This window comes from Emydura macquarii, unplaced genomic scaffold (assembly GCF_026122565.2).
Source record: "Emydura macquarii macquarii isolate MOO-44397 ecotype Brisbane River unplaced genomic scaffold, CSIRO-AGI_Emac_v2 contig_1483, whole genome shotgun sequence".
Lineage (NCBI taxonomy): Eukaryota > Metazoa > Chordata > Testudines > Chelidae > Emydura > Emydura macquarii.
In genome coordinates, this window is record NW_027131620.1 from 9125453 (window position 1) to 9150477 (window position 25025).

Consider the following 25025-nt stretch of genomic DNA (forward strand, 5'->3'; position numbering starts at 1 on the left):
ACACCTAGTTAAGGTAACATGACATGACATGACATGAGTTGTGTTATGTAAGAGAATAGTGAATAAACTTAGATTTGCAGGTGATACTGACCTCATAGCATTGACCAAGGAGGATTTACAGAGAATAACTTACAAGTTAGACTGGGAAAGCAGAAAATTCAGACTGAAGATCAGCACAGCAAAGACAAAATGTGGCAATCGGAAGAAAAGAGAAAGAGGCAAAGAAAAAAGTCAGAGACAAAGAACTAATGGAACAAATGGGAAAATTTGTGTCCCTTGGAGATTTAGTATCAAAGAATAGAATAGAAAAGAATAGAATAGAATTGTGAAGATGACATAAAAAGGAACCTTGGACTAGCTGCGATTACATTTGGAAAACTGTAAGATCTCAAAATCTAAGGACATTTAAATAAAAATGAAAATCAGTGTATATGAAATAATTATCATGCCAATACTGATGAACAGTCAGAATGTTGAAATATTAGGAAAACTGACAAATATAAGATGTTCACTGTAGAAATGAACTGGCTGAAGGGAATATTGAGACTTTCAAGACTGCAGAAAATAAAATGAAGTGATAAGAAAATAGCTAGGGAAAGAAATTCATTTAAGAAAGATAACTGCAGTGCTTTGGACACATGTCTAGATTGAACCCGAAAAGGATATCATACATGGCAATATACTGGAATGCAAGAAACTTGAAATAGAGGAAGACCAAGGTTGTGTTGTACAGATTCAATGAAGAATGACATAGAATAAAATGTTTTTAAAATGAATGAAGCTATAAGGCTGGTACAAGACAGAAAGTGGTGGAAAGTCTTTATTTGGCTCCATCTTTGCTGGTCCCTTGCTCTGTAGTAAGTCAAAACAAATCATTCCAAAGCTTTCTTCATTCCTGGGTCCATTTCTAAATCTAATTATATTATATTCATATTAGGCACAAGCCTGGAACTCAGAAGATCTGTATCCTTTTTCTGGCTCTACGATTGACTTGCTGTGTGACCCTGGGCAAGTCGCTGCTTCCCTCTGTGCCTCAGTTTCACAATTTAGAAATAAAGTTCTGACACAATGGATATAGCAGAAGTAGGGAGTGTGATTTTAAGGCCTAAGGGGTGTCATCTGACCCTGACTTGTTATATAAAGGGAGCTTTTAGAACTCTTTGGTCTTTCCAGTGCTAGCTGGTGAGTGTTACATGGAGATGGAGTAGAAACTGCTGATGGTCAGAACTGAGAGCCAGACACACCTCTAGATCTATAGCCTTATTGAACATTATTTTACATTAGAAAGTTACCAAGATTCCTGGAACAAACAAAATCTCTTTAATTGTGGGCACTCGTGTTTTAATATCTATCTATCTATCTTGTTATTTGTATTGGAAACAAAACTCAGCACTCACTTAGTACATGTGTTAATGAATCCTTAAAATACTCATTTTAATACCTTTGGGCAATCTCTTATAAAATGTTCTTAAATAATAACTTGTCTACATAAAACTCCAGCAGCGCAGCTTAATTTCTGGCCAACCTTTGGTCTGTTTGGTGCCTATAAACTGCTTCTTAGAGCAGGTTTGTGTGACTGTTCTTGCCTATTTTCTTGTTAAAGCCTCAGCTCTTGTGAGAGGTGTGTGTCTGATTAAATGAGATCTACTCTAACTATCTTAGCAGGTGTAAGTGGTTGGGTAAAATCTTCTCTACTAATGACTAATGGGGGAACATGGCATCTTACAAATAGATGATGGCCTAAGATTTCAAAAGTGACGAGTGACTATAGGTATTCAGCTTAGGACACTTTAAAAAGGGAGGGTGCTGAAAAATCAGAGTTGTTCTGAAGTTAGGCACCTAAAATTAGTGACCTGAGAACAGTGTAAAGGCTAAAGAATTCTAGTTTAATCCTTTTACCCCTTTACATCTATGCTAATGGGAAACTCCCTGAAAGTGAGATGTTAACCTGGGATGGGGGCTAGGGTTGGGCGGTGGCAGGCATTTAAGTCAGACAGGCAATGGAAAACAGAGCCAGGTAAAGAGCACATCAAGGTGTGGAAGGAAGCTGAGGGGGAAGAGGCTGGGAGTGACTATTGACTAAATCAGTTTAGCCAATGAAAGTTCTTAATTTCAGTGTCTAAAGAGCCAACTTCAGACTGTTCTGGGTTTGCTCAATCTGGCCCCAGCTCTTCCTGTACTGGTGTCAGTCTTGTGATGTGGATATTTTATTTCTTTGTCCTTGATCAGCTAGCTGAGCCTCTGTTAGCACAAGTATCTATCTGTGCCTTAATGTTCACCACTATGATTCTTTCTCCCCAGCATCCTCCTCTTTACGCACGTAATACACCATGGAAAGCAAAGAGACTGTAGCTACATGCCATGGCAGAGGTGGCAGAAAGGTAGGTCCTTGTGGCATATAGGCTGGGAGACCATTCATTGAGTTTAGGTTAGCGTCTGTGTTAAGATTCTGCCTCTCTGGTTGTTTACAGAAGTATGCATTGTGCTTGTTCTCTTGTGCAATACTACAGAAAAAGCTACCATTTTTATTGAACTACTGACTGACTGACTGAATTATCACATGAGCGCCTAAGCCATTCTCAACCTTACGCTGTTCCCTAGGCTAGAGTGGATTTATCATTGGTGACAAAATACCAGTCTAAAAGCATTGGCAACTGAAGTCCTCTACGGAGGCAAAAAAATCAGCCAGTCTTTGTGCCTTCATGCTAATATTACGGGACCATGACAGTATTTTGTATTGATGCAACCTTTAACTGCTGCTGATAATGGTAAAAATTATGATGGTGGCTTCTGAGAGGTTGGATAGTTGTCCATTTGGTACTGAGACCACTCATTCATTCTACTGGCCCCTGAACAATCATCAGATGATAACTTTGGCCTGTTGTTTTCAGGACAGCCCAGATCAACAGACACAAAATTAAAAGCTGGTAATCCAATACTCTCAAACAATACAGTTCACATTTCTTTATGTATAGTGTAGCCTAATTATTTTATTATTTGTATTGTGGTAATGCCAAGCAGCTCTGCCCATGAACTAGGGCTCTACAGACACAGAACAAAAAGATAGTCGCTGCACCAAATCTAACTTTATGGTGTTCTTGCCTCTTGGATTTTCACTCTTAAAGTTGACTCCAAAGCCAATGACCATATACAGCTCAGATGTGCACCAGAAGAACATGACAAAGCATCTGAGTAGTTCCTGCATTTCAGTGTTTTCCTGCAAGGGGCTGTCTTCTCCAACAAACAAGAAGATAATAAGCAAAAACAAAGCAGGATCAGAGTCTAAGGGTATGTTACTCACTCAAACCATAGCTGGCCCCACATGTTATGTGGAGATGGGAATTTTCCAGTACCCAGACATCCTGAAGGGGTCTCCCACTTGCCAAAGAAATGCCTACAGTTTCAACTGTAGCATCATAAAATATAAAGTCAAGGTAGTGCAGTTGAAATTGGACAAGGAATAATCTGTTATTTGGGCAGTAACTCATCTGGTGGGAGGGGGAAATAGGATCCTCTGCTCCTGATTGATGCTTTCTATTAAAAATCTGGCTGAGATTTGACTGACTCTTAAAGCTTCCAGCGCACGCACTAGTTCTATGACTTCCTCTTTTAAGAAGTTTATGAACACAAAGAAGCTTGTGTAATGCTTCAGCTGCTTTAAAAAATCCTGTAAGCCAGGTAACAACAGCAGAAGTCACTGAAATAAGGGTGCTCTTTCACCTGGTCAAAAGTAGCTTAGCCGAACTCCAACAAACCAGGTAGGGATTGGATGCTCCACCTGTCAATAACTCAATTTCAGTGGGTTCCTGAAGTTGCTTCCCAGTTTATCATCTCTGCATTTATTTATTTTTTAAATGCAGGGCAGTTCAGCCTTAAAACAAACTCCCCATATTTAATGGTGCAAAAGACACAGGCCCTTCTACAAAGATACAAATGAGCCTCTGAAACATTTTTTACAATAGTGCGCTTATTCCTAGTCAACTGGAGCTCCATGTACCTAAGTGCAGAAATTAGCCCAGATATAACTGATGCTTATTGTGCTCCAGACACTTTTAAACTGTTGATGAATAAAATTGGGTGCAGTTTTCTTTTAAGGAGAGTTTGAAATTTCCCCCTTGACTCCTAAGTTAAACATGCAGGTAGTTTCAGTGAGTGATCATCTTCCTATTCAAGGATGCGAGAGTTACCTGGGGGTGCCAGCTTCTTCAGTCCCCTTCCATCATGAGATAGCAATCACTGTTCTTCCCCTGGGCTCTGGTCATTACTCACCCATCCCTTCCATCTCCATCCTTGGTTGTTTTTTTTTAATTGCACTTTATTATCACCACAATTGATGAGTAACATGATACCTCACATTAACACTATGTCCAAACATTCCTAGGGCTACTTTCACGACAGAACACAGATCTACCTGATGTTGGAATATGCTCCAGGAGGAGAGTTGTACAAAGAGTTGCAAAAACATGAGCATTTTGACGAGACAAGAACTGCCACGGTGAGTAAAGTATTGATGCTGCTTATGTTTTGGGAAGGGGAATGGAAGCTCATCTTGGAACTACAATAGTGTATTCGCTGTAGGCCTACGCACGGGGTTCACGTTCAAAACAAATCTTCTTGCCTAAGCAAAACTAGTTGGAAATATCTTGCTCAAAGTGTCTCATGTGACTGCCAATGCTCCAGTTCCTGGATAGAACCAAGAATTGCCAAACTATGGCAAGATTTCTTTCTAATCCTCAAAGGTTCAGTACACTTATGTGAACTAGTTCATCCATCCCTGGTTTTATATAGTGTTACCATTAGCTTTCTAAGTAACTCCTACAAACAATATCAAAACAAAAATTGGTAAATATCAAACCAAATCACTCACTGCCGAGTCGCAATATGATTTGTATTTCAATTACTAAATCGTTAAACCGTATTTACTATATAAAACTACTACGTAAACTGTGTTTTGACTGTATAACTCTCTTTGGTGTGTGGCACCTTCTGCAGTATGTAGAAGAAATATCTGATGCTTTGATATACTGCCATGCTCAGAAAGTGATCCACTGAGATATCAAGCCTGAAAACCTCCTACTAGGACTAAAAGGGGAACTGAAGTTAGCAGACTTTGGCTGGTCTGTGCATGCTCCATCACTCAGGTGAGTCTGAATATGGACGATATTTTGGTAAAATCTGTCTAACATCTTAATCCTCTCCCTGATGCCACATAATAGTCTCCAAAGAAATGAACCGTGGACAGTCACTGGATTGTGACACCACTGATAGTGAGCAAGGAGGAGCAGGATTGGCTCAAGGTTGTGTGGTCCCTTGAACACTGAAATGAATCCTCAAGGCCTCCACAAAGGCATGAAAAGCATTGTGCCCCACTTTGCTTCCTCTACGTGGTCCCTGAGACAGCATGAGCAGGGAGGTCCACCTGTAGCCCCATGATCAACATCTGAGAGAAGCTCTCTTTCAAGGCTGGCTATCTCTCTACACCTTGACTGGCACTTTGAGGAAAGAAAGAAAAACAGTGCATATGGCTTTTGTTAGATATTAGAATCTTTATTTGCTTCAAAGATTCTTACTACATGAAATAGTCTCAAATATTAATCTCATGGGGCCATAGGAGTGCTTCATGAAAGACAAGAGGCACTGAGAGATTGTTTTTGCTTATGCAGTTCAACATGTCATGTAGCTTCTGTTCTACCTAATCTAGATCTCTGGAGACTAGACATTGTCTTCCGAAGTTATCAAAACTGCTCCTTTAGACTGAAACTTAAGAAATTGTATGCAGTCACCCAGCTTGCATGCACAATTTTGAATGTTTGGGCCTTAATTGGTCAGAAGATGGCTGGGCAATAAAAGCACTTTCCAGGATTGAGAAAAGGAAGTTAATTTACTTTCCCCAAACCTAGGCCACAAAGCTGATGTCCTACCTAGGCCAAAGTTTTCAAAACAGCTCAGCATCTACCAGGTCCAAAGCTGACCCCTGAAGTTCTAATAAATTGGATGTAGATATGTAGTAGTCATCAGTTATTGATAAATTACTACTATACCTTATTTCTATGCAACAAAATGACTGGTGATTTGTTTTTAAATAGAAGGACAACATTGTGTGGCATGACAGACTACCTTGCCCCAGAAATTATTGATGGGGGAGCCCATGATGAAAATGTTGATGTCTGGTGTGTTGGTGTTCTGTGTTTTGCGTGTCTTGTGGGGTATGCTCCATTTGAAGCACCCACCCGCAATGAAATATACAAAAGAATCTCTGAGGTAAGTTTTCGTAAATCTATGTAAGTGGTTACTTGTTTTTGAAAGCAAAGAGAACCTCCCACAGGCAAACAAATAATTAGGCTCGGAAGGATTTTTTTTTTTTTTAAATCAGTTGATTTTCATGGTTCGCACAAACCAATTAAATAATAGTTTCATTGATGATCAAAATTTACAGATAGGCAAAATAAAAAAAATGCTACTTGAGAACTTTAGTTTGATTTAAGGATATTTACTTTGTATACTTCAACTGATGTTGACAACTTGTGTTTTTAATGGTTATAAAGCTTTAACTTTTTGAATCTCAGCATCTGTTATTAAATTGTTTGATTCCCCATAACTTTCCGCAATTGTGAAAATTTCATCTGATACAAATGGGAAAAGGCTTAAATAAACATTTTGATATTATCATTGAATTATATAAAAAAAAAAAATCAAACTCTAACAACCCTACAAATTACCTAATCATACAAAAGATTAGATTAGGAACCCAGAATGGTTGGCACCACTGATGACAAGGCAGATAAATTCTCTTCTTTAGGATCAGATACTGGATTTTGATTTTATCGGCATCAGACATGTGACTGGTTAAACTGTCACGATGCATTACAGAGAACTGGGCATCCTCGAAAACTATCTTGTTTGATACCATCTCGTATTCATTAGGAACCCTGACACTCCCACTTAAAATCTTCAGAACAAAGTCAAAGTAACTTTGTTTATAATGAACAAACAAATTTTGAATATATTCCTGTTAATAACAAGAAAATACTTTTTCTTGCCTTTACCATTTCCATCTTCAAAGTCTGTGGGTGAGCAGGGTTGGATAAAGATGCCTTCAGAGCACACAGACTCATTCTTAAATCAACCAGTATCCTTGCATAGTAATGTGAAGCACTCCCTTTTACTGAAGCACTCATCTGTTGCATTACCTAGTTACCTAAAATAGCACAAACCTGCCATGGCACTTCAACTGGTAATACACATTGCAAAAATGCTAAATCTAAATTAGTGTTGGATGTGTTTCAGACAGCTGCTCCTTTTTTGTAGTGTTTGGGGTGAAAAGTGGTGACAAGATGTAAGCTACCTAATTTGAATCATCTTTAATATTGATTTGGGGTCTTGTCTTTTATCCATTTAAATCTGCTGGAGTTTTGCCATTGACTTGAATGGGAGCGAGATTGAGGCTGTAATTTCTTTTGTCTGTATTACCAAAATTGACATGGTGGACTGAAATGTACAAAGGGGCATGTGCAGGAACTTCAGTTTCAGTGCTTTTGGAGGTGCATGTTCTGGGCCTCAGGGAGCTGTCAGGCCCTCCCCCAGGCCCTGGAGGAGTGCACCCTTGCTTGCCACCCCTTGTGCACACTCCTGAATGTAGATAAAAGTATATAAATATATTGAAGATTAGGGATACAGATACAAAATATATCAGTTGTATACTGTAATACTGGCCTTATTCAATGACAGTTCCCCTCCTTCATTAATTCTAACTGTCTTCCATGCTGCTCAGTACAAAATGTCTCTTTAAAATTCAGAGCAGCCAACCAATTTATTCCAGTGAACACTATTAACTAGTGTCCTTGACAGTGACTTTAATGTGTACACTGTATCACAGATAATTGGAAGTGTATTATGCCAGAAATTACTGATCATCTTCTGCACATTAATAAGGGTTAAAAGTATATTACATAAAGTTCTTGTGATTAGATCTATTCTGTGTCTGCAGTGACAATGATCTGGTTTAGGAGATGTTATAATGCAACTCTGGGGAGCACAGAGTATCTTACTTTTCAATCAAATTCAGCTGTATTCATAAAACAACTAACACTATCAGACTTACATGAATTCCAAATCCTAATAACTATCAGTAACAGTCCTGTATTTTCATAGTCTCTTTGAAGACACTAGTTTACTACAATGGAATTACCTGGCTTTGGTAATACTGTCACATCACTTATTACCTTTTTAAGCAGTACTTGAAGTAGCTGTGAAGCCTACGAAAAGCTTGACAACTGCTAGTGGCTGGTGTGCTGAAACTGTCACAGTCTATCATGCTGATCAATATTGGCTCTTCTGTCGGTTTGTCTTATACTTAGATTGCAAGCTTTCCAGAGCAAGGAATGTCTCTTTAATTCTGTTTGTACAGCAGTGCAGTGGGGTCCTGGTCCATGACTGAGGCTCCTATATGGTATTCTAGTACTAGGGTGACCAGATAGCAAGCATGAAAAATCAAGATGGGGGTGGGGAAGAGTAATAGGCACCTATATAAGACAAAGCCCCAAACATCAAGACTGTTCTTATAAAATCAGAACACCTGGTCCCCCTATCTACTACTCATTGTACGTGCATCATACTTGCCTTTACCTCATGAAACTAATATTGCTTCTTTTTGTTGTTTTTATTTCGAGGTTAAATTCACATTTCCCCCATCGGTGCCTGATAGTGCCAAGGACTTTATTTCAAAAATACTGACGCGCCTTCCTTCTTTGAGGCTCCCCCTCAAAGAAATAATAAAACATCCCTGGGTTAAGAAGAACTCAAGAAGGATTTTCCCACCAGTTCATAAAGAAGATGCACAATAAACTCTTGTGCTTCCAAGAGAAGACACTCACTCTGGAATTGGCCACTTGTGCTGTTTTGAGATGGCTGGATGGTTTGGTTTTTTTTTTTTTTTTTTTTTTAATCCAATGATTAGAATTCAGTTTACCAAAATGAACAGGAATAAGAATTAGACACACGCGGGGAGAAAATTTCCTCCCCGTGACTCTGAAAGGAGAAAATGTTAGTGTGGGTTTTGAGAGGTTGATGGGGGAATAGCATCAGCACTAAATGTAATATATTCAAAGGAAGAATGGGTTGATTCACTTTTACACACAAAGCAGCTGCTGTCACTAATCGTTTGCTTTTTCTATAAGCTTAACTGCATAATTGGGCTCTCCCCCTCTCAGCTGATGCCTCAAGGCCAGCTTTGAGTGTAAGTACCACCTTCAGGCTTAAAATGAACATTTTGCACACTCGATGCTGGCTTTACCTCCGCATCCTGCCTGCAGCCCCGTGCTCTGCCCCGGGCGTGACCGCCTCCACTTTGCACAGCTCAGGCTCCTGGCTGCCTGCCGCGAGAGGGGAATGGAGTGGGTTAAGCTGTGCAGGAGGCGGCCAGGCACGCAGTGCCGTGGGGCGGCAGCTGCGGAGAGTGGACAAGTGCTGCCTCCCCCGCCCTGCTGTGCCCACACCCTTATGCTGCAGCGTGCACCCACTAGCCTCCGTGCAATGCTGGAGGCACAAGGCAGGGGCACTTCCCCACGCGCCCAGCCTGGCCGCAGCAGGCCAGCACCTGGATGCACCATGCACGGCCAGCCCCGGAACCCACAGGACAGCCCAGGCCCAACCCACCAGCTGGCGTACGACCGAGCAAACCAAGCGCTCACTGTGAGGTGAGTGACTCAGGCTGCGTCAGCGACGTGCAAAGCTGCGCATGCGTCCACAACACCCCTCCCCTCCCCCCTCCAGGCCGCGCATGCACCCTGAGTGCAATTGTGTCATGACCCACCTTGGGCGTGCGTCTTTCTTGGGCTGGGGGGGGGAGGCCGGCGCAGCACGTGGCCAGCGGCGTGTCCTTCCGACGGGCGGCGCGGCCCTTCTGACGTCACGCGGACGCAGAGCGCAAGACGGGTGGGGGAAGGCGAGGCACCCGGAGCCTAACGCCCCTCTCCTCACGGCGCAGGCGCAGTGGCCGCCGCCGGCTCCTCCCCCCCTACTCCCCCGTCGCACAGGCGCTGGGAGTAGCGGTCGGTCACCGGTGCCGCGTGAGGAGGAGACGCGCGGCCGCAGCCCGGCCCGCCCCGGGCCGAACCCGTCACCATGAAGATCTGGACCTCGGAGCACGTCTTCGAGTAGGGGCCGGGCCGGGTGAGGGGGGGCCGGGCCGGGTGAGGGGGGGCCAACGGGCGCGCGCGCGATATGCGGGGCCGAGCGACCCCCGTCGGGCCTGCGTGGGGGGGGGGGCGCGGCGTGGAGAGCGACTGCCCTGTCGGCATAGCAACCGCTGCTCTGTGGGGGCGAAGCCTCTGCCCGAGGGCTCCCGGAGGCCCAGGGGAGTCGGTGGCCGGGTGTCCGCCGTGTACCCGGGGGCGGGTTTCTTGCCAAGGGGCCTGTAGCTAATCGTAGGTAGGGGCGTGAGCGCCGGGCTCCCCGATGAACGAGGCGCGCCTGGGCAGCGCGGTGGCCGGGCTCGTGGGCTGGTCCCGGGGTAGGAGGCGGGCGAAAGGATTTATCGGGCCTGGCGTGTCTCGGGGGAATGGACGGCGTCGAGCCCCGCGGAGCTCGAAAGCTTGTCCTTCGTTCCTACCAGCAGCCGTGGGAGATCGCCTCGCCCCTCTTGTCTCCCTCGTGCTGTGGCCAGGAGCACCAGAGCTGTGTCTGACATTTGGCACCTTGTCGTTCTGTCTGCAGAGTGACAGGAATTTGCCCCCTCCCCTCCCGAGTTAATGAAAGCTCAATGCATAAATTATTGGGGCAGAGCTCCTTTAAACTTTCTTTACAGCTTGGGAGAGCAGCGGAATGATCGTGGTTTTACATAATTGTTCATTAAGGGGTGTGCTGAGTGTTACAGGAAAGCCTATAAATAAGAACTCGGCAGTTCTCTGGTATTTTACAGAGGGTTGGCTTTTTATGTATTGTTTCAACTGAGTCAGTATGTTTTGTATCTGTTTTTAAAGCAAACTGTTAAACCACCTCATTTTTGTTGTGTAATAGAAAGTATGACAAACCAATGTATGCAATTTATAATTGTGTTAATTTTGATTTGTTTTGTCAGCCATCCCTGGGAAACAGTTACAACAGCTGCTATGCAAAAATACCCAAATCCCATGAACCCTAGTGTGGTTGGAGTTGATGTACTAGACAGACACGTAGACCCCAGTGGAAAGTTGCATAGCCATAGACTGCTCAGTACTGAATGGGGGATGCCTTCTATTGTTAAATCAGTAAGTACATTATTACAAGATTTGAGAGAAATTGCATACGAGTCGTTTCATTTTTACAAATAAACAAAACAGTATATAACTTACAATTCGGCTCTTCTTGGGACGACAACAGCCTGGGGGAGCATATATGCTGCACCATTCCTTAGTACCATCCCATGTCCCTGTCTCCTTTGCAATTATTTGTGTCCTTGGTGACATGAGGGAGCAGTAACTTTACCCACCCTCAAGTGCATTAAAACTGCCTGAGGGATTCAAGGTCAAGAACTGCAGATTTCAAACTGGTGGTATCCTTTTAAATAAATTGCATTAGATTATAAACCGAAGATAAATACCAATTTAGTCATTTTAAGGCTAATCCCATTTCTTACTCTTTATTCAGTACAGTAATGTTTACTTTAATATTCCATAATGGGTTGAAACGAAAAGGAGAAAAATAAATACAAATCTTTAAATTTTCCAGAATAGTTATTGCAATATGTATGCATGTGTAATCTTGGATGTCTTTCTTGTAGCTTATTGGTGCTTGCAGAACAAAGACATATGTTCAAGAACACTCTGTAGTTGACCCTGTGGAAAAAACAATGGAACTTAAGTCAAGTAACGTAAGTACTGTAATTTCTTATATAAATAATGCTAAAAAGTCATTTGTTAACTAATGTGTTTACATTGTATAAACCTTTTGAAAGAAAAAAATTTATCTTGAAAATAGCATAAAATGTTATCATAGTGAAAATACAAGCTACTTGAATATAACTGCAAATATTCCTTTCCTGAACATACCTCATACTATCAACCTCCCATGGTCCATTGTAGTAAAGGAACTTTTAGTATTTCAGAGCTTGTTTGTCAGCTTTGTTATGAAACACCTGAACTCAAATTGATAAGCAGAATACAAAGTGTTCTTCTTTGTTTCATAAATTCTTTTGTTGTATTGCTTCTTCCTTAATGTACTTTGCTCAGTACTGTGGATCATTTGTACACTGTCATTGTGAAAATACTTTTGTGAGCTTGAAAGTCTATAATGAAGGACACAAGAAGAAAAAGTAGTTTAGCAAACTTGAATTTAAGGATTTATTTCTTTTGTGTATGTTTTATATTGGTTTTGTGGAATAGCATTTCAGATGTAATTTTAGAATAATTAATGAAAATACCACAAGGAAGGGTGGGATTTAAAATCAAATATTTGAGTGTTAAAGTCTTAAATTGTTTTGGTTGTATTTATTGCATCTTCTTAGATTATTATTAACACACAATTAAAATATTAAGTCATTTTATTCCATAGATTTCATTTACGAATCTGGTGTCAGTAGATGAGAGGCTTATCTATAAACCACATCCTCAAGAGCCAGAAAAGTAAGCACATATACATTTATCTTCAAGATTGCACTTTAGTATGGTTGCTGTCATTTTTTTAATATCTCTTAATGTATTTTGGGGGCGGAAATAGAATTGGCATATAAATTGATTTTTTTTTTCCAGAAGAGTAAAATAAATTTACATTCTCCTTAATGACATTGCTTCTGCAGATTTCCACTGTGAGATTGCATGCCCTTCCATATGAAAGTGGAGTCCATTTCAAAGCAATTGTTCAGGGAGTGGACATATGCCCTTCTGTTTCAGCATTTTAGAATGAAGGGTATAAAAGTTCCTAGTCTCCTTAGTCCCCTAGTCTCATTTCCAGAGCCCTGTGTTTTTCACAAATATGAAATAAAATGAAAAACAACCTATAAAGCAAAAAACTCACCATGCAACAGTAGCTCCTGTCCCATGGGGCTGGCTCAGCTCTCCAATCTGTGGCGTTGTGACCTGGCACATGGTTTCTCAGTGCCATTCAGGTTTGGCCCAGCCACCCCTCTATCGTCATGATACCAGTGCAAATCGAGGGAAGTGATTATTCTCCTCTATTTGGCACTGGTGAAGCCACATTTGGAGTATTGTGTCCTGTTTTGGGCCCCACACTACAGAAAGACAAACTGGAGGGAGTCCAGAGGAGGGCAACAAAAATTATTAGGGGACTGGAGCATGACTTGTGAGGAGAGGCTGAAGGAATTCAGCTTGTTTAGTCTGCAGAAGAGAAGAATGAGGAGGGATTTGATAGCAGCTTTTAAATACCTGAAAGGGAGTTCCAAGGAGGATGGAGCTAGGCTGTTCCAGGGTGGATTAATTTAAATCACCATGTGAAAATCATTGATTTAAATCAAGTTTCCCACCCTTACTTCTTCATATATTTCTTAAACAATGGTGCAAATCCGATCACTAAAACATGTTAACTTACAACTCAGTACAGCATTTTACAACATCTAGGAGGGTATACTTTGTGTAATTTTTTAGATAACTTGATGTTTATTAATTTAGAAAATAGTACATAATACTCATTACCTGTGTCAAGCTGTAGATGCAGCAGTAGTACATTAGGAATGGTAAGAACTAAATAACACTAAAGAAAACACAATAGCATTTATATTTTAGTAAACTAAATCTTAAATGTTACATAAATGTTTCACATTTGCAGTTGCAGCAGTCTCCTGAGTTGCCGGCTGATGGCTGTCCTTAAACTCCTTTTTTTAAATTTTCAAATGTTATTAACCCTAACAGAGTCATCACAACACTAAACATGTGCTGTCCTTAAAACTTCTACAACTAGCTCTCATCTTTCCCACTCCCGCTGTCATTTTTATTCATAGAGTGAAACAGAAATACGAGTTTTCCTGCTTTTTCAACTCCCAGTTGATTTTCTTAGCTTTGAGTGAATAATACCAAATGATGAAAATATTCTCTCTGTGCCTGCAGAGGAAGCTACTGCTGTGAAAAGTTGGCTTAACAACTGAAGGAACTCTGTTTCAAGGTGACTGGCTAATGATTTCCACCAATTCAGGGGAGTGACTTTGTTCGAAACATCATCAGTAAACCATTTACTATCAGTAAAAATGGTTCCGCTCCAGCCCTGAAATTTATTATGACTGGCATAACTGAGGAGTGATTTTGAGATGCCCATGCCATGGCAGCATCATCTTCTTCAGAAGTTAGGCTGGGATCGAGAACATTTGCAAGAAAATGAGGTGGAGTTAGTATTTGATCCATTCACTTCTTTATTGCCTACAGTTAAACTTTCTGGTGAGGTATTTCTTTCTTCAATGTCTCTTGAAGTGCCTTCCAAATTTCGACAGCATCAGCAATGCAGCAACAATTTCTCTGAAGTTTGTTTAAGGCTATAGATGCAGGCTTCAGTATACTGAGCATATCCTCTACATTCCTCTTTAATCCAATGTTAGATACTTTGGATGAGATAATTCTATCTATTTTATCATGGTTTTCTTCACAAAGTTTTATGAGAATAGGTCAGTTCTTCATAAATTGTTCAAAGCAATCCACCACAGAATTCCATCGAACATCTTGAGGGAGAATTAGTTTGGATCCTCCTGCTCTCTTCAGTGAAGCTGAAGCAAAATGGTTGTCACAGAAGTATTTTGCGACTTCAGCAACATTTTCTTTTATTCCTGGAGAAGACATACTTAAGTCTTTGGCTAAAAGATGCATTAAATGGGCACTGCAGCCATATGTGATTAAGGAGCATCCTTCCATTTCTTCTTCTAAGTATCTTCTCATCTTTGCCACATTTGCAGCATTGTCTGACAAAACTGCACACATGAAAGTTGAATTTTTGTTCTCAGTTTATTACAGCTTTTACTGCCACTTTTAAATATTCTGTTGTGTGGGCATTTCCTGAGTATTGTTTCTGAAAGATATGCAATCCCATCTTCCGTTGTCACACAGGCACATATTACTGGATCATCGTGTACATTGCTCCACCCATCAAGGCTTAAACTGGCAAATTTCCCCTCAGTATTTCTTGCACACTGTTCCAGTCCCTTCTCATACACTGTATCTAGCAACCTTCCACCAATGTCTGCTCTACCAGGTGGAGTGTAGCCTGGTTGTAAGGACTCAACCATGTCAATGAAGTGTTTATTGTTAATGATGCGAAAAGGAGAATTTGTGGCATAAATGAACCGAGCAATCTTTTCATCTATGGTGTCTTGTTTGTAATTGCTGGTCCTTACTACAAACCCATCCCTGGTGGTGGTTTTACTGGATGATTGAAATCTTTTGCTTGCTACTGATACTTGGTTGTCTGAAATACGTTTAGTTGCCGCACTGCTGCTAAAAGTACCAACAGATGACTCTGAAGTTGTTGCAGATAGACAGTCACAGTCTCTTATGCTTAAATGGAATCCTGAAACAAAATTCAAAAATGATTTTGAATAGTCATTCTTCTCAGTTCTTCTCACTCTATTTATTATTCAGTTCATCGTTTACATTTTTTTCAGCAAGGATGCAGATCCGATTCCAAATTACCAAAAAAGCTAAGACTAACTGCACATAGAGTGCACTTGATTTTGGAGTAAGCCCCATAGAACTCACTGGCGTTTTTTGAGAAAACAAGTATAGGATGGTGTTCCCTTCGGAAAGCTGAGTTATGCTGAAGTAAAATAGGGAATAGACTTATGGCATCACCATTATGGTCTGTGGTCATGATGTTCCAAAATAAGGGACATGTATTATGTAATATAAAATAAGAAAATGGCAACTGGCAACTCTAGATTTCTCTTACTGCAGCTTTCTGTACCATATACTTGGGTGATAGCTTCTAAACCTCGTTAACTAAACAAACAAGCCATAAGGATTAGCTAAACTACACTTTTTTTTCTAGTAACATCCAACATAGCAAACAGCTGGAGAATTTATTTGTTAAATCACACTTATACTAAAAGGCATAGAGAGAGTATTGAAGAATGATGCATTGCAAAGTGAATTATTTACGTTACTAACCAGTTGATCCACATTGTTCTTCAGACATATTCACATCATTTTCTCCCAATAAGCAGTTTTCTTTATGATGTTTCATTCTTGCAACTAGGCCCTGCATCTCCTTGCACTGCTTACACTTGACACATTTTCCTTTTTTACCTAGGGAAGAAATTTCTTCAAAATATTCCCATATAGGGTCTCCCTTGCACCCAGAAGCCATGACAGTTTTTCTATGGCAAAAGTGTGGGGGGATATAGGAAGTTGTGTGTGTACTGAATAATATTTTCCCTTTTTCTTTCCAGTCCACTCCACTGTTCCTTTCTACTCTGCCTCCATCCTTTGTCTCTCTGTCTTTAAGACAGTGTCTTAACTAACTCCTCTGCCTAGTTTGGCCCAGCTCCACTACCACATAAGCACAGAACAAAAACAGTTCTATCCACCCTATTTCTTTCTTTGCACATGTGACTTTAGTCTGCTGAGAAACTGAAACAGAAACTGAACACCCAGAACTTCGAAGAAGCAACAGCTGGTAGTTAGGCTGGACAGACATTAATTCATTTTTATGAGACATTTTTAGCATGTTTGTGATGAGATTTAATTGTATCTGTTATTTTTTAAATGAGAGAGAAATTTAGTATTTTATTGATGATTTTAAAAAAAATCTGATTTAAATTTTAAAAAATCTGTTTTTTTTTGTTTTTTTGTTTTTTAAATCATTCATTTTTATCCACTGTTCTCAGTGGTAGTAGATGGCAGAACTAGGAGCAATGCTCTCAAGTTGCAGTGGGGGAGATCTAAATTGGATATTAGGAAAACTTTTTCACTAGGAGGGTGGTGAAGCACTGGAGTGGGTTACCTAAGGAGGTGGTGAAATCTCTGTCTTTAGAGGTTTTTAAGGTGCAATTTGACAGTCCCAGCTGGGATGATTTAGTTGGGGTTGGTCCTGCTTTGAGCTGGGGGTTGGACTAGAGGACCTCCTGAGGTCCTTTCCAACCCTAATCTTCTATGATTGTATGATGATGAGCGTGGGGCAGGCTTGCTCTGCAACCTCCCTCCCTCCCAGGGGCAAGACCCATTCTCTTCCTCCCACCCATGTCGATAAAATGAAATAACACAAAATTGTGGGAAAATAAAATGAAAAATTACTTTAAAAATAAAATAAGGAATTTCATGGGTCTGTACTCTTTTTTTTTCTTCTTTCCATCAGCCCGAGTGCACACAGAACATACACCTCTGTCAGCATCTGGATTTATTTTAGAATAACTGAATTTTGATTGTAGATCAGATTGGCTGCTCCTTTTGGGAGAGTTGTGTTTATCATTTTGTAGTTAGTAATAGTCCACAGCCACCTCCTGAAGGATGATTGCTGCTAGTTAGTCTCTCTCTGTGGAAATATGTCCTGGCAATGTCATAAGGGAGAAAGAGAGGTGACTTTTGTTTTTTAAATGTATTCCCTCTGCAGATCCACATTGACCCTGCCTTTTACCCTTTAAAGGATTCAAGATGAAGTAAGGGACATTAGTGTGTGGTGGGGGCTTTTGTATTTTGTTTCTGGAATGCTGGAACAGACTCATGCGTGCCCTGCCTCACAGCAGCACAGCCCATTTCAAACCAATTAGACATTGGGGGAGTTTGTGCATGCTTTTCTGTTCCTGCATTCCAGAAGCAAGATATAGAAACAGTTTTGTCAGATGGACCTGTAGAAGCAGGGCATTTGGAGAGATGGGGGAGGGAAAAGCTACTTGTATAAATAACATCTCTACTTGTTTTTATAATGTGAAAAAATAAACAACATGAACTTTGTTTTTTGCTTCAGGACCATTTTGACTCAAGAAGCAATAATCTCTGTGAAAGGTGTCAGTGTCAGTAGTTATCTAGAAGGATTAATGGAAAACACTATCTCTTCCAATGCGAATAAAGTAAGTACGACTTCTGCATATATGTTTTTTTTATGATTTTTGGCTTCCTGAATTGTGGAGTAAAAACTAAGATTTGTTTATATTCTTCATCTTATGTTTAGTTTATTTTTGAAAAAGATATGGCAGGGTTTCTTAAAAGGGATCATAATGTGAATCACTTCTTAAAATACAGATCCTGGCATAGGCATCGACACTCTCAACCTCCCAATCCTGATTCTGCACCTTCCCTATAGTAACAATAGCTCTTTGTTAATATTGTCCTAACATTTAAGATGACAAAATGAAAATAAGCATATTTTAGCATGATGGATGTGGCTGCTTGATCACATCTGTCTATGAACCTATTGGGTTTTCCCCCTCATTGACTGTAGGACTTACATTTATTAATACCAAATACCCTTTGCTGCTTGGGCTAGCATCGCCAGGTCACTTTGCATTTTGGTTCTATCCTATATGTTTACCATTCCTCTGGTTCAAGTGCCATCCACAATTTTACATGAAAGGAAATATGGAACACAGGCAGATGTGAAGGAGAGGCAAGAAGTTGCTTCTTTCTAGTGCAACTGGTACCAGCTCCATGGACTGCACTACAGCAGTTGGGAAGCATAGGCTTCACAGAAGCAACTTTGCAGATCACAATTTAAACACTGCTAAACTAAAGGAAATCTTTATAAAAACGAAAAGCTGCACTTAATTCCTTGATACTTTGGTCGCTCGTTTTATTTGTTGAAACAATGTGTATTGAGGTCTCATTTAATTTACATCTTCCATTTTATAGGAACTAAATTCATCAACTTTAGCAAAATAAAGCTTAGGATTTTTTTAGTTATATGCCTCATCTTCAAAACCTCTACTGTTTTGATATTGTCATAGATTACAAGAACATGGGGACACACAAAATGAAAAGGCTGTAATTTTATAAATCTAATTAAAGAAAATGCTATTTCACATAATATTCACCTCTGTACAAAGATACTCTACACATTGTTTTATGTAACAACTTAAACTATACTTAAGTCTTTTAAAATGGGGAATAAGAGGCATGTAAGGCTTAGAGTGGGCCTCCTGCATAGGGATAAATTTCAGCCTTAGAATATAATTAATCCATGATAATTGCTGGTGCCAGAGATCAAGAAAACAATAATTTTATTGCCATTTATAACAATTGTATCTATGGCCCTTCTAATATTTCTCTTCTGATCTTTATAATAGTGCCCATCACTTTAGTTATCTGAGTGTCTCCCAAAGAATTTGAAATCAAATCTATGAACAGTTTAGAGGTCCAATTGCCCTTCTTGCCTTCCCATCTGGTATTAAGCTCTGAAGTCTTGGCCCTGTTCCTGAAAATGCCCTGTTTCCCCTTTCTCAATAGCTTCATCCTTAACGTTGACAGTTTTGTAGTTTCTGTTGACTGTCATTGCACAGAGGATTTCCCTTTTAAAAAAAACAAACCTAGAGCCAATATCATGGAAGGCCTTAAAATTTAGAATTACAGCTTTTGAATTTGACACATTCTTTTGAGAGACAGCATAGTGAGAAACCCATATATATTTATTTACAGAAATGCACAAGTGAGACACCTAAGCTACTTGAACTCTCCCTATATTGACACTGTGCAATAACCATACAATTATGATTGGCACTTAAGTGTTTGTAAATCCCAGATTCAACTGATTCAAGGATACTTGACTCCTTTTTCTCAGGATGGCTACAGGGCCTATTTTTTAATTTAAACTCATAATCTAACTGATTTACTTGTAAATTCTCAGAAAATTTATTCTGTGCTCAAAGAAAATGCTGTATCTTCATACATAACAAAGTGGTTCAATCCCTCTTACATGTAAAACTCAACACAATCTTAAGTGTGGAATTTCAGTCAACTTCAATGTTGTTGAGGTGCTTGTGTCTAGGTATAGTACAATGTAGTTATTCTAACCTGGATATTCCAAAGACCTTACTCACATTGCATCCCATCATATACAAAAAAGGTCAATCTTTTAACCTGTCTTGACTATCATTCTTGTCAACTGTTTGAGAAAGTCATGGACAGGTCAATAAACAAAAATTCACAAAAAATCTGTGATTTTTACTAAAATAATGGGGGAGGGGTACTGATGGAAGGGACAATTGAAGCCCAGGGGTGGCGGGGTGCGAGCGCAAGCCCCGCTGTGGGAGGAACAAGAGTCCAGCACCTGCTGCAGCTGAGAGCTCCGAGGCACCCACCACCTGACAGCTCCAGCCCCACTGCCCCAGGGCTGAAGCAGAAAATGTCACAGAAGACTTCTGTGACATTCATGGCATAACTTTATCCTTAATTATCAAATTGTATGGTGTGTATTCAGCAAGAAGTCACATTATCTACATTATATATGTTTTGTCGAGACCTAATTATGTCTACAAATGTTTTCTGCCTACCAAAAGAATAACAGCTGAAATAATTTTTAGATTTCAACCCAGAGTATAAATAGAAATATCTTTAACACAAACTGGGCTCAAATAAAATTAATTAGATATGGTCTTTCATAGCTAGGTCCTGTAAAGGTTTTAAAGGAAAGTCTGGAGCTTGGAAGAAAGATCTTCCAGTTTGCTTGAAGAGTGGAGGTATATCTTTGCCCACTCTTGCCTCCCCCATTTCAACTGATTTGTTCTAGCTAGTCTTCAAGAAAATATGATGCCTTGGTTATTTACTTACAAACCTTTCTTTTCTTGATGAATATGTGAATAAGTGGGTTTTTTTAATTGCAGGGCCGTGAAGCATTGGAATGGGTAATTGGTAAATTGAATACTGAAATTGAAGAGTTCACAGCGTCAGCAAGAGGAAGCATGAGGACTTCTATGGCAGCAGCAGCATTTGTAGAGAAATAATAGTGAATACAGCTATATCAATTAATAGTTAGGTCTAAGTGTCTGAAATAAGCAAACTAAAGCTTCTCTCCAAGTTGAAATGTATTTATTCTTATATTTGTTATTTAAAGGCATATTTGTATATTAGGTAGGTTTTAAATTAAAACTTGGAGAGAAGTTGCAAATTCTTGTGACTGAGGGTAATGTGCTGGGGCTTCACTAACTTGTTAGTGCCATTGGACTGAACATTAGTTTCAAATTAAATAACCTTCTAACATTCAGAGCTAGTTCCTGTATTTAGATGAACACTTACATAAAATAGTTTTTTTTATCCTACGTAAGGTTGCAAATGTTGCAGGAGATTGACGTGTTAGTGAATCCTACTTGGGTAGAATTTTAGTGCTTTGGTTCATGGACTCTACCTCTTTTGGGACCAAGCCCAAAATTAAGCAAAATGGCTTGTTCTAGCAAAGTTGCTGTTATGTTTGTCTTGGGCAGTTGAATGATATAACTTGATTTAAATGAAAGGTTTATTACTTGAAGTCTGAAATATAAATTAATGTTTGTATAAAAATAGTTTTTGATAAACTGCTGTTAAAAATTATTGAATAGCTGAGTTAAAACGGTACTTTTAAAGTTAACTATATCCGTCAAACAGCATCTTAAAATTCACAGTAAATGGCACTGCATAGTTTTGAATAGTGCACTTATCTGCTGAGGCCCAAGTTCTGTCCTTAAATATGAAGTCAGGTGTTACATGCCAATAACTGAGGGAAGAATTTATCTCTAGATACTTACTTATTTTTGTCCACCATCACAATAAAAAGAAAAACTACTTCTATTTCTGTAACCACATATGCATTTTTAAATATAATTTTGTAGACCATTAAAGCTTCGTAGAAATGTATTTTGAAATTCAGAAGAAAAGCTTTCTTGAAGTTATTAGAGGAACTTTCTAGATCTGTAGAAGTGAGATTGAGATACTTCCTCATATGTTTACAGGCATTGTTACATTGCTAAACAGGTTTAAAATGTTGCCTAATCATGCTTCAAAAATACTCATTTAGCATAGCATCACAGGATGCATGTCCTTTAATGTAAACAGAGTATTTTGCTTTTAATTTTCTGTGTAATGCTCTGTCTTCCTCTATATATCTTATTGAAGTAATTGTCTGCTTACAAACAAGGCTCTTTAAATGAAAGACGAATCAGAATTCAGAAAAGGGTTTGATAATCTTGTTTCTTGGTACTGACCACAGATTCTTTGAGCTCTCTCATTCTTGAGTTCCCACAGCTTATTGCTAAGGGTCAGATTTTTGCCAACTGTACTGATATCAAGTACCATGTTACTCTGCAGATAATTCCATTGAAATCAGTGAGAGCTTCTTATAAAATAAGGCACCCTTCAGTGTGGCGAAGAGTGCAAAATGTAGCATTAAAGAAACTGCACTGACGATTTACTGGTTGGAAATACTTACTTCTGGTGCCATAAAAGTCTATTTGGCATTTCAGACCTCATCATGTTTTGTTTTTTGTTTTTTGTTTTGTTATTCAGAATATAAAATGTCACTTGTTTAGTATTTTACATGAGTATGTTACATGCCATTTTTCTGTGTTACTAAAGTTGCATATTTGAATATTGTGTGTTAAACTGGTGCAAAACTAGATCTTTTCAGTGCTCAACATAGGTGGAAACAAACTTCAATAATATTTTTCACATAGAAAAAGGACTGGTGTATATGTGTATATAATGCAACAAAAGAAAATTTACTTATGTAAAATTTAATATTTTTTCTACTTAAAACCTATGAAGTTTTAATTTGAAACGTTGTTAGCACATTTTGTAAAAGCAAAATCCACTAGCGTTTGTGGCTTTTTTTTACATGCGGAGATTGTTTGTACAACTGAAATTATATTTCAACTAAAGATTAGTAAATGTTGCTACTTGATAAAACTTGATAAAATTTCTGTAAATCATACTGTATGTTGTGATAAAAGATGCAATGCTTAAATTAGTGATTAGAAACTTTGTACATAAATTTGTACATTTACTCTTAAACCTAGCTTAATTCTGTGCATTCTAAACTCAGCATAAATTTTCCTCAGTTTGTTGCATTGAGGACAAGCTAATTTGAATGGGCACTAAATAATTTAGTAGGCATTTGAAGGATTTTGATTTTTGTTTCGTATTTATTCAGGCTTTGTGTTCTTCCTTAGGAGGGAAGTGCTTTTGTGGTGAATTTTTTATTTTAAATAAAATTATGGGTGAGTGTTAGCTAGTTTGTCAGAAATCAGTCAGGTCATGAGATCTTATGTGTACTTTAGAGTAGGGCAGTCAGATTGAAGGCTACTGATTCTTTTCTTCACTGTTCTGTAGTGGAGGAGGAACAGACACTGCTTTTTAATTTACTTATTAAACAGCATATCCCCAAATTTACAGAACCACTGTAAGTTAAACACAAATAGTTCCTATAACCTTTCTGTTCTGCCTAGTAGTGTGCTTTTTCTGTAAGATCACCACACACTAACCTGCAGCCTAGTTCAAAGTTATTGGAAAGACTTGTTGAATTGCAAAAGGAAAATGCACTATCTGCTCACCTTGCTTGGCGTTAACAGAGGGAACTGAAGCCATTGGAGCAGTGCAGTCCTTTCTGCTCTGAGCTTGTAGTGGCCTCCAACAAGAACTACTTTCCAGAAATGTCCCAAAGCTCTGTGGCACTGGGGATAATATCCTGTCGGTGTGAATATGGAGAGGCAACACTATGAACCACAGTTACCATAGTAGCCTGGTTCCTTTTTTTTTTTCTTTTTTTTTAATAGTTGCTTGCTTTCTGACTACCACTGTGGCATTAAATCCTTTGATTATAGAAAGAAGCTGGGCCCCAGCTAGCTTAGTTCCTAACCAGTCTAGGAGTACGTTTTAAAAAAATGATCTGATAGGCTGGCTCGACTGTTAGGAACTAGGTTTCGGTGAAGTCATTTTTCAGTGCTCTGAAAGGTTGGTGCATTCGTGTAGGTGAGGCCATTCTGGGGGCAACAATGTGTGTTTGAAAAATTAATAAAAGCAAAATGGTATTTTTGGGTGTAATGGGGAGAGTTAATCTAGTGTTTGTGGGTTTTTTGTTTGTTTTAGTAAACAATTTCACTGTGCATGTCATTTACCCTTCCCCCACTGATTCATTTACATAGGCTTTGGGGTGGGTATCTAGTGTAAAGATCCAGTGATGGAGTTTGCCATCCCCTCAACCTTTGGGGTATCCTCATAAAGGTGGGTCTAGCACGCCCTCAACCCCAAAAGCAACCTCCATGTGGCCTATCTTGAGCTATCATGGACCCTCCCTTTCATGGCAGATAGCAGCTGTCTGCCTACCTGCCCCCTTGGGACTTAAAAGACGCAGAAAGCTTTGCATTTGCTCTCTGAGAACAGTCTAATGTACAATGTCTGAGTCTAAATACCTAATAATTGAACCCTTTGAAAATTACCAGACACTGATGGGTATCCCATTCAGAGGAAAGATCAACCTGCTGCCAAAGTTCAGAACCAGGTTTATGACAGAGGTGAGGAAATGCATGCAAGGAAATCTCAAGTGAAAGCTGAGTCATTTCAGAGCCCTTCAACTCCTGAGAGTGCATGCTGCTCTTTAGGGGGAAGGAGCTATCTTTTTTCCTGTCCCAGAGCACTTGGGGTTAGATCCACAAAGGAGCCTAGGTGTCTAACCTCCATGCTAAGAACCTAAGTCCAACACTTAGATACCACTGAGATTCTTAAAAGCCCCACTCAGCTGCTGCCTAACCCTAGAGGCACCTAAATTACTGGCAAAAGCAGCTGTTGCCTAAGGAAAGTCTAGGAGCCTGTTTCCACTGGTGGATATGTGCAAAGCTGCCCAAGTCCTGACACTGCTGAACTTCTCAGTAGTACCCTAGTTAACAGGTAAGACCCAGTGGGGTTCTCACACTAAGCTTTTCCAGTGGGGCGCAATCTGGTAGGCGTGCTCAGACCGTAACTAATCCACACAAAAGACAACCTTGAGGTAACTAGATAAGGAATTTTGGGGAACTGGCTTCAGCTGGGAGCCTAGCTCCTAGGAACCCAGGCAATGTTTTGCTCTCCAGGGACCCAGGTGGAACACACGGGGCTACAGAATGCATGCAGCTTCCCTACTGCAGCCAGGGGGACTGGAGATCAGCAAGGAGAGAGGCAGCCGCT

General features: G+C 39.8%; 1 protein-coding gene and 1 pseudogene across 2 annotated transcripts; both read left to right on the top strand.

The window, feature by feature from the left end:
* Nucleotides 1-3140: 3140 nt before the first annotated feature.
* On the top strand, nucleotides 3141-9009 carry LOC137157257 (aurora kinase C-like; annotated as a pseudogene).
* Nucleotides 9010-9852: 843 nt separating this feature from the next.
* PRELID3B (PRELI domain containing 3B) lies at nucleotides 9853-22830 on the top strand. Of its 2 annotated transcripts, none has more exons than XM_067554156.1 (6): nucleotides 9853-10154; nucleotides 11078-11246; nucleotides 11759-11848; nucleotides 12529-12599; nucleotides 17872-17974; nucleotides 20720-22830. In XM_067554156.1, the coding sequence occupies exons 1-6, from the start codon at nucleotides 10123-10125 to the stop codon at nucleotides 20837-20839; spliced, it is 585 nt and encodes a 194-aa protein (XP_067410257.1). In that variant the 5' UTR covers nucleotides 9853-10122; the 3' UTR covers nucleotides 20840-22830. The 2 variants fall into 2 exon arrangements, with proteins under 2 accessions (XP_067410257.1, XP_067410258.1); XM_067554157.1 differs by having other exon boundaries at nucleotides 9855-10170.
* Nucleotides 22831-25025: the final 2195 nt, after the last annotated feature.